Genomic DNA, 10,606 nt, shown 5'->3' on the forward strand with positions numbered 1-10,606 from the left:
TGCTGATCGTAAACAACACACACACCACTATATATATATATATATATATATATATATATATATATATAAAAATATAAATAAAAAAATCTACTGGTATTATACTTGTATAGTATTACAACACAAAAGTGTATAGAAACTATCTTGGTAGGTAAAAAACTTTCTTGGAAGAAAATTCCTTGAAATTGGAGACTAAATTGTAAATTGTTAAGGCTTCATGATGAAATTACAATGCCTTATAATAAATGAAGAACAACATATTTGCAAGCTTTTACAACTCAAACTCTGAATGCAACTTGATACAGAACAAGGAGCTGAATAAAGCAGGTGGCTCCCTCCCCAGTGTGCCAGTCTGCCTGCTAGTGTTGAGGCTGTGAGGAAGGAGGCCTGACTGTGAGAGGATCTGGGTTGTGTAGGAGGTGCTGGGTTGACTGCAGTGCTGCGGGGGAGAAAACATGGTTGCCATTCCAACCTCACAAAGATTGCATCTACTGTGAACTTCTGCTAGCTGCTGTTTCACAACAATGTGTTGTAAAAATAGTTTCCTTTCTCTTTCTCGCTCATATTTATGCATGTAAAATGAAGTGTGCCTCAATTTTAAAATGCTACTCTCATTTTGCTTTCTTCTGCAACAAAAGGAAATTAGCATTTGGCAAACTCTTCCACATGAAACATTTCTTGCTAGCAAATCAATTAACCCTTAGACCGGCTTACTTCAAATTCTAATAAGATTGGACTTCAATAGATTTTGCAATCCAATTAAATTACATTTACACTGAGGTGTCAACTGAAACTCACTCTACATTGATGAGTCATTGATTTCATTTGAGAAAGGTTGGAGTTCTTAAAAAGCCATTGTGATGCTCTCATTGCGAATGCACTTCATTAAAAGCGGGGCCTTTGGAACTGTGTCAGTGTGTCAGAGTGAGAGCAGCAGCAACAATAAAGCCACGTCTCCGCTAGCCACATTAGACTTAAACACTCAGCCATATCGCAATCTGAAAACACAAACCCTCAAGTTCTATTTACAAAAACACAGCCTTTTTTGCGCTGGCTAATAATACCGGATAGGACTGGCTCTTCATGTTTTCTTTGGATTTGAGCCCTGAAGAATGACTGTTAGATGGCTAATGTCACTGCAGCGGCTGCATTCATGGAGCTTCTTATCACTCTCCTCCCTAGGGCCTGGCCGTGCGAGCTGTGGAGCAGGGAGGTGTGAGTGTGTGTCACCCTCCCCATCAAACGCCTGTCAGGCCGGGCTTATCATGGGCGCTGCAGGGGGTGCCCGCTGACCTGTGGAGTGACACCCAGCATGGCGGCCTCACCCGAGGGGCTTTGTGTCATCCTGACACCGCAACTCCTTCTCTTCCCCCAACACACACACAGACTGATCTTCTGACCTACTCCAGCATCAGTCATGTTCTCACACACACACGCGCACACACACACACACACACACACACATCTCTAACAGACAATCCACACCTTCCGTGGCACTGCACTCATGCAGAGGTGAAAGTATGAAAGTAAAAGCAATATAAGAGAAGCAGAGTGGTAGAGTAAAAGACAAAGAATGAAAAAGGGCCGTCACCGAAAGCATCTACCACAAGAACTCGAGGCTTTGTCACCTCTTTTTATCGACTATAGATCACACCGGCAGCCCCTGCCCTGACACCATCCTATTTCTCCAAATGTCAGCGGTGATGTTGGAGCTGATATCTTGCGGCTAGGGGGAAACTGGATGCTGAACACATTCTCTTACAGATAAGAGAATGCCTGTGTGTTCTGTCAACAATAAGAGGGACCTTGTTTTTGTCCTCTCAGATTCACGAGTAAATGAAGAAAATATATTGAATCATTTTCTAATCAACTCTCAGTGGCATTGTATCCTGATAATATGAACATATTTTGATATCATTTTGTGAAATTGTGTAATTGAATGATTCCAAGCTTATTTTATTTAAAAAATGTTACATTAACATTTTGTCTGGTATGAATTGTATCACAGGATCACAGTTCATTGCACTGAACATCAATTTTATTTTATTTATTATTATTTTATTTGCCATCTTGTGAAAAATATTATTATTACTACTATGATATTGATTTTAACCTATACTGTAGGCCCAGGCCCAAGCCCGTAGTCCGAACCATATCCTTAGTCATTATTTAAGAATTTAACTCTCAAAAAAACTGCTTCATCAGGACTGCGTGGGTGTAGTTTGATTAGATTTGATTGACAGTGGCGTCTCCCTGGTGGTCAACATTTTTTATTGATTGGTTGCTCAACATCAAAAGGGCGGGTAATATCTAGTATGAGCCTGTCAGAGGCATACGCTAACAGAGAAGGGGAAAATAAATGCATGAAATGTGGCCTGCTGCGTTGTAATTCCATCCCTGAAGTAACCTTTTGTTTAGTCTCTTTTCTACATATAAAAAAACCTAAATAAATTGAAACTAATACAGAGCTGTGAGCAGTGTGCAGTTGGTGACATGCAAAAAGGAGGCCGGGACCTGGATCCCAAACTCATGACCAGTCAAACTCATAGGGGTGCTCAGACATGATCCCCATCCTTTCTTTGGTGTGTGCAACCAGTAGCAACTCTGTGTATGTTGCAGCCTTTAAGTAGCCAGTATAGCCTCAGGGCTTGAAGGGAATTAATTCCAGCACTACCTATGGTCTGAAAAAAATCCCACAGCTAATATGATTCCAGTTTGTAAATTGCTAAATTCTGAATGATGCACAAAAATACCAGACATCAGCACCTTTTTGCAATAGGTCTTTTCTAACAAAACCAATGAGAAGAGCACAGACTAAGCATAAATACAGAAATGTATCAAGGTTTTTTAAGACTAAGTTTCAGAGGTTCCTAATGTTTCATAGTCATTACGGTTGTTACATGAATTGAATGTGTTTCTAGCTGAATTTCCCTTCTTTCTCAGCATACAATCCCCACTAATTGGGAGGGGAAGGGAAGATGCGTTCTTGTGAATGGCAATAAATTAATGAGGGCCCTTCTGTCTGCTTAAATTCAGATAATCAGCTAAGAGGCACCCTGGATGCAGATGCACAGCCCTCTGTGTGTATCCCATAGTTCTTTGTTTTCACCAGTGTTTGTAGTGAAAAGCACAAGCTGTCAGGTCTGTTCTCACTCCACACATGATAAACACACACACACAAACAAAAGTGGAGAGCAGAATTTATCTGTCCAAAGCCTCCCCTAAAAAAGCGACCACATATGCACAGACAGACACACACACCGTAAGATACAAACACACATGCATGCATGCTTGCAACAATCAAGCACACACACAAGCCTATTTCCATAAACATGCGTGCACACACCACAGATGCGTGTGTGAAAAGGAAAAAAATAGCTGTTCTGAAATGCATAATGTCATGTTCTGAGTTACACTGAGGGCAACAAGTCATGGCTAATAATAATGGGGGCAGAAAAATATGCCTCCTTTGTCCTTTGTTTACTGGCAGAGATTTGGTAACAAACACAAAGACTAGGACAGAAAATACTTCATATCTCCCAAGCCACAGTAACATGTCGTTTCCCAGCTCTTTACACACACACACACACACGCACACAACATCTGAGTCATCTTACACCGGGTTCAATTCATTAAATAGAGCCTCTGGTTCACTGGGAATCAGCACTGAGACACTCAGGCATGTAGTTCATTTTCTCCGTCGCTCCTCCAGTCTGATTGAAGTTGACGGCCTTTGATCTTGATGAGCATGTGAAAGTAAAACATGCACTAAGACAAGGGCGCAGTGTTACTCATGGATGACGCCACACTGATGTCATCCTCATCCGCCAAAGTGAGATTTACCCAGAGTGAAATTACTTTTATCCCAACAAATTAATGAGGTGATGGGAATAAAAAAAAAGGAAGGTGAATGAGTATAATGACCTCCAGGACTTTGTTTGCTTTTATAATTGGTTTCTTGTTGTTTTTGTGCACATACATCCTCTCACAGCCCCTGTCTGAATACCTTAGAACAGCAAACAGACAAAACAAGTCCTTCCACATCCGACACCCAGCAGTGAGATGTAGAGAAATTTGTTCGCTGATAAACAGCTTTAGTTCCCTAAGGAAAATGGTATGTCATGGTTTGTTTGTGTAGCCCTTCCTTGACGGTAGCTGTGAATGAGATGAAAGAAATCTGTACAGACGGAAGCACATACGGGAGATAAAACTAATTTTGAAGAGCTATGTTCGTGTTGGGTTGGAGAGGCATTAGGAGACAAGGGGGTCCGGAGACTTGATATGTGGCTGAAAAGGTCAGCTGGGTTCTTATTGAGATAAGAAACAGATGAAAAGGAAAAGGTCAATTCATCAGCTTCCTCTTAAATCCCTCCTGCTCCTCCATGGTGAGATTTAGTGGACTGACTGATAAAAACCATTGACTTCATGTCTTGTGGCAAATGTGGCATCATCTGTATCCGAGGAGTTCAGCGCACCTTTCCAGGGCCACTATGTGTGATCTGGATTTTAACTTCCTTTTTAATTTTCTCTTATCTAAAACACCATTGTGTTAAAAAAAAAAAACGCTTTGAGGTATTGCAATCCGTTATACAGAAGCATTCAAGCGATTGAATGTGTGATTCACACAAAATTAGACAATTAAATCTCCAGTTATGCAGTCAGTGTGAAGCTGAGGTTATGCAACACTCTGCAGCATCTTCATTCTGATAAGTATAGGAATAGTATTAGACGTTGCGAGTGGAGTCATAGAGTAGGGAGGTAAATACTCCCTTTGTAGACAGCCTAAGTGGAAACAGATCATCTCAGCAAATTTACATCTCAATTTTAGCGGCTGGGAACCCCGAGACAGACAGTAGCGAAGCTCGCAGACATCCATTTGTGTTGTAATCAAACATGGTTGTCTGACAGATCAGGCTTCTGGTTAGAGGCTGTAGGATGAAGCAAGAGCTGATGATAGGAATGGGGCTGACTAGGCAAGGCATGAAAAGTATTTGTGTGTGTATGCATTTTTCCATGTACCTAATGAGAGCTTCAAAATATGGACCTTTGTTTTGCTTGAGAATTGTAATAGCAGCGCATAAAGCCCAGATTATATTTCAGGGTAATCTTTCCTGGGTGGACACGAGATCAATCAAGCAGCACGTTTTTTTCCCCTCCTCCCCCTCTTTCTTCACTTCTATCAATTTTAATGGTTGAGGGACATCCTTCAGAAAAAACATAATGGGACAAGAAGATGGATGAGAACATTTGTGGCTAACTGTCTGGAGACAGTGCTGAATGTGGTGGGGGGTGAGGGCAAGGTTCAGCAGCCTTGATGTACCATCAAAAGCATCACAGGCACATGCCGGTACTCATAGAAACAAAGTGGGAGTTTATTTTGCAATTTAAATTCTATTTCACAGAAGAGCTGCAATTAACGTTTTGTTTCATTATTTACTGATGACAGGATTAAAACACTGTTCAGCAGAATACAGGGAGCATGTATAAAGAAAACAGAATAGGTCCCACAATGCTTAAAAAAACCATAATCAGGAACACCAAAAGCAAACAACTATAATGTATTGGCGATTCAACAGGGAAAGTTTCTTGAACACTCAAGCTTTGGAAGTGCTCCAACTGTAAGTCAACTAATATTGTCTGAGTAGAAACTTTCAAAAGGACGGACACCCAAGATTACTCCTCTCCCACTTTGCAACTTTGAAAATAATGTTCTTGCTTACAAAGATAACACAAACACTTGTGACTCTTGCAGGCTTTCTGTATGTGATGATCCATGCAGCCTGGTGCAGCTTGCCAACCGCTTTCTCAGAAAGCCTGGTCCTTGTGATAGCTGCTCAACCTTTTATTGAATGCATATCCATTATACACATGGCAAGTGGTGTCAACGAAGCAGCAGCAAGTCAGCTGTGTCCTAGACCCTCTCCGGTCCACAGGTTTCACATCTAGTGCTACCACACAGAACAGAATATTCACCCTGCTGCAGAAAACTCTTGGGAATCGCCCTTCACTCCAGGAACAAATGAATTCCAGATCTGCTTCATTTCATGTCTGCCTGTCCTGCAATGCCAACCTGGTGACACTGCTCAACATGACATTGCTAAACTCTGAGATTCCATTATAGTCTGCCTCCTGAGCACTGTCACACTGAAATTCATGAACACGGCTTTCTTGTTTTATAGTTAGAATATTCACTAAGACTGTTTTTGTTTTGTGTAGAGAGATTTGTGTGTGCATGTGTGCGTGTGTACATATTGTGTGTGTGTGTGTGTGTGTGTGTGTGCACTGTGTGTGTCTCATTCGCATTCATATGCATCAGCAAGTTATCAGGGACTGCTGTGCCTCATTGAGCTGAGAAGCTGCTTTCCATTTATTTCTGAAATGCAGAGGAGAGTGATTCTGCTCTCGTGTAATAAAACTTGTACTGTAAAACTGGCTATGCTGCTTTCAAAACTTCTAGTAACTAAAAAGAACGACAGGCTCATTGGAGAATTACAAAACAGGATAATGAAATGCAGAGGGTATGTACGCTGCACAGCTAAGGATGAAAGTCATTACCCAGCAAACTTAACAGTGGCTGGCTGCTACTGTAGCCTAGTGGTAGCTTACCATCAGCACCGACTACTGAGTTCTGACACCTAAAGGAGTCCTGGGTAGGGTAGGTTTGACTGCAACCCTATTTGAAAAAAAGCTTTTGTCAAAAGACAATGCAGACCATTAATACATCAACACAATGCAATAATCTCATCCTATCCACATAACTCAGAGCTACACTGTGTTGCTCCTCTCATCAACATCTGCCATCCAGCTAATTAGTCCCAAAAAAGCCACACATCACTGGGTTTCAGTGGTGCACAGACAATGTGTGACACTCTTGAGGGGCGCGCTCACAGACACAATGGGAATTACAAAGCTCTGCCAGATCACAAAGCGAATCAACTACGGTATGTTATTGTCTGCAAAAATGGCCTGAACAGCAGCCTGGTGGAGAGCGCAAGCTGTAAGAGTCTGGCTGACTGTAGTCTGTGAGCTGCTAACCCCAAGGTCAATAGGTTCAACAAGGTTTCATTCTTGTTGACCAAAAATTAGAAAATAAACTTCCTTCTGCTCCTCCACACAGAGGACAATCATTGTAAGGCTAACTGGAATGGAATCCAGCACAAAGTAGGCTGGAGCAAAGGTTGAAACAAATGCAATCACAGAAGATGAGAGGAATCAAAAAAGAGAAAGAAAGACAAAAAAGAACAATTCACAAGTGATGATCAGTAGTAGGTGTAAAAATAAGAAAGTTGGAGGCTACAAGAAGATTCCCGCTTCCTCTTGTCCAGGCAAGAAAGCTGATACAATAAATAAAAAATGTCAACCCTGTGAGATAGCTTTGCAGGCCAGCTGAGAAAGGTAGAATGGTAAGCACATTTCCATGCAGAACACCCGCAGCCGTGAGAATGGAGAGAAAGGGGGAATGGAGAGAGAGTGAGGGAGCCAGCTATTCATAAATCTCCCACAGCTAGTGGGGTCAGGCAGACGGGGAGAGTGTCAAAATTGTTTCTTGGTGTGAAGGGAAGGGGAGGAAGGTGACTATCCAACCACTGTGACTGACTCCTGCTCCTCGAATCAACCTGCTGCAAGGCTGGTCAGTCACGCTGTGACACCATCAAACCACTTCTACCTCATTTGCATACACACATTTACCGACTCTGCATAATCACAAGAGTATAGTGGCCAGTTTGTGTGTATGTATATGTCTAGGTGTGTGTGTTTCTGAACAGCAAACAGACAGGGCACAAAGACAGAAAAAAGAAAGGAGCGAGAATTATAGAAAAAAACATGGAGCGAGGGTGAGGAGTGGGCAAGCTAGACAGATGAGATGATATGTAAGAAAGAGGATTAGGTTTCCGGCGGTGTGAGTAGTGAGCGCAGCTTCATGCTGTCACAACACACTTCTCCTGACCACAAAGACACGGTGACACACTTCTTTAGCTGCAGGGAAAGCTCCACTGCCTGGAGGAGACTCTCCATCCTGTCGGTCTTCTTCTTTTCTACTTCTGCTGTTTTTATGCATTTGCTGTTCTGGTGTACTGCTTGTTGTTTTCTCTCTGAGGACATGTGTATGTGCACAAATATGTACATGTGACAAGAGGTATGTGGGTCTTTTATTTGTGAAATGTTCAAAAACCACACATTCAAACCAAAAAGTCTTACTCAATAACTTCCCCTCTTTTTTCACCTGTTTGCTCCTTTCTTTAATTTCCCTATTACCCTTCTCCCCTCACTAGCACTTTCTCTAACAACTGCATCTTTAACGGCTTACTCTCTATTCCCATCCCAGTCTTTATCCTCTATGCTCTATATCCTTCCTGCCTACCCTCCCACAGTGGTGATCAGAAAGTAGGTGCTGATGTTGCAGCTCCCGCCTGAACCGGCTTCGTATATCAGTGGGTGGACCGACATGCCATAGAGCTCCTGTCAACAGCAAGGGTGCCCTGGAGACTGGCCCATTGGCAGATACTGATCCCCTCTGCTAAACCACAAGAAAGGAGTCAACCCTATTTCTTAACAACTGGTGCGGAGAGAGGCGCAAAAGCCAAGATAAGCACCAAGACAGCACTATTTTTATGTTCCTCCTGAGGGGAGGCAGGCACTGCGGCAGCTACCTTTTCTTCCTTCATCATCCCTGGATAATTCTGTCTGCTTGCTAATATTAAAAAGACTATTAGTGAATGCAACCTCCTTTACTGCTGATTAAGAAGCTTCCAGCACAGCTTTCTCCGGTGGTTCCAAATGTGGTTCCAAACCTGACTGACAATGTCCATCACCAGAGTTCATCTCAAGTTGCACACGAGCTGAAAGCTACAGGCAGTGGTTAACCCAAGACAGTTTGCCACCCCCGCTTCCCCTCATCCCATCTCTTCACAAGGGTAAAGAGAGACATTTCACGTCTAATTAATGCACAGGATGGTTGTATAAAACGGCTAATGAGACTGTGATCACAGTGGCGTGAAGGCAGGCGCTACTGGAGGGGGGGATGAGCACTACTCTACTTCCAGGAGACACTGAGCTTCACAGTTATTAGCCTGTCACAGGAAGAGGGCTAATAGGGAGACTGGAGGTGTTTGGGTGAATGCTTGTTTATCTGTTCTGCTTAGCCACAGCCTGAGATATATTCATCCCCCTATTTGTCTGGTAACTCACAAAATGCTCAGAATTAATTGTATATGAAAAAGTAGAGAGTGACTTTTTCATAAAAATGCATAACTACTCTGCAGCTGAAGTCTAACAAGGCATGAATGAATCTGAACTGTACGAACAAAAATGCATATTGCATTTGTGGCCTGAGCTTAAGACCTTAAGATTAAGTTTTCTCCAAGTTAAAAACAAACAAAAAAACTGTTTTACAGCGACACCGGCAGTGCCACAAGAAAACTTTTAATGTATGTGAATAAGTTCAATGACACATTGTGAACGTCATCCAAAGACTCTAAAATTTGCACAAATACATCATGTGAAATTATATTTGTGTGCTCACGCGCCACTATTTTATAAAAAATTAAATGTACACTGGCTGCTCTCTAAGCAACTACACATTACTAAAAACACATCTGTTGGTGAGCAAGAAGCCTCTCTCTCCATTATGCTGCCTCACTTTCATTTTGTGTATTAATCCTTCATTCATACCTTTTTAATCTTCTCCATGAAACACTCCCAACAAGGCTTCTGTCTTGGTTTGGAACCCATTTTCAACAACAAGCAGCAGCAGCCTAGAAGTGCTCTCCGCACAGCATGCATAATGAATCATATACAACAACACACACAATCGATGAGTCTGCCGTGCCTCTGCTCACCTGTGCAATCTCATACAGCAGCTTGTAGTGTTCCTCTCGCTTCTGTAAAGTGCACAGATTGCAGCCCATTATAGTCGTCGTGGAAACGCCAGGCGTCCAATTCTCCCCGAGTAGTGGTGGTACGGACACAGGGGGTCACCCTCCACACCGGAGCGCTGGTTCTCATCAGTCACTCTTTAGCAGGCATCTCTTTCAGACATCCCATTCACACATAAACCTCATGCACAACCCCAGGTCAAAAGGAACAGAAAGCTCCAGTTGAGTCTAACAGATGAAGGTTCAGATGTGAACAGTGTAGCAGAAGCTTCAGCAGTGGTACAAGTAGCAGCATCAGCCGGTGTGTCTCCTCTCTCCTCTCCCGCTCCCGCTCCCTCTATTTCACAGACTCACACACACATGCACACACTCGCATGCCGGAGTTGTGACTCTCGTTCACTGAGACACTCCCCCCTTTTCCCTCCTCAGTGTAGGCGCACATGACTACGCTGATACCAGCTCATGAATAATGAGGGGGAGCACTGTGATATTCATAAGGGAGGCGGGAGCAGGGGAGGGGACTGACGGAGAGGGAGGGTTGTGTGAGAGCAAGAGCGCTGGTTCATTAAAACTGAGGCACAGTCATACAATAAGCTCCTTTGTGTGAGCAGCTCCTGTGAAGAGATTGGGCAGGGCTGCAGGAGGTGTTGAAAGGCGTATGTGTAACCTACCTGCATCTGATGCTATTCATTGATTGTTTATCTGCTTCATGAGTGGAGGATGTGTTGCCAAGT

General features: G+C 42.9%; 1 protein-coding gene across 1 annotated transcript in view; it reads right to left on the reverse strand.

Moving 5' to 3' along the window:
* Positions 1-10,180, reverse strand: part of LOC118329958 (PDZ domain-containing RING finger protein 4-like) — a 47,487-nt gene extending 37,307 nt beyond the window's left edge. The window contains exon 1 of the mRNA XM_035664314.1: positions 9,837-10,180. Within this exon, the coding sequence (XP_035520207.1) occupies positions 9,837-9,905 (69 nt within the window). The 5' untranslated portion in view covers positions 9,906-10,180. The remainder of the gene's footprint in view (positions 1-9,836) is intronic.
* Between the last annotated feature and the right edge of the window lie 426 nt (positions 10,181-10,606).

This window comes from Morone saxatilis, unplaced genomic scaffold, assembly GCF_004916995.1.
Source record: "Morone saxatilis isolate NCDOM2014 unplaced genomic scaffold, NCSU_SB_2.0 Contig2, whole genome shotgun sequence".
Classification (NCBI taxonomy): domain Eukaryota; kingdom Metazoa; phylum Chordata; class Actinopteri; family Moronidae; genus Morone; species Morone saxatilis.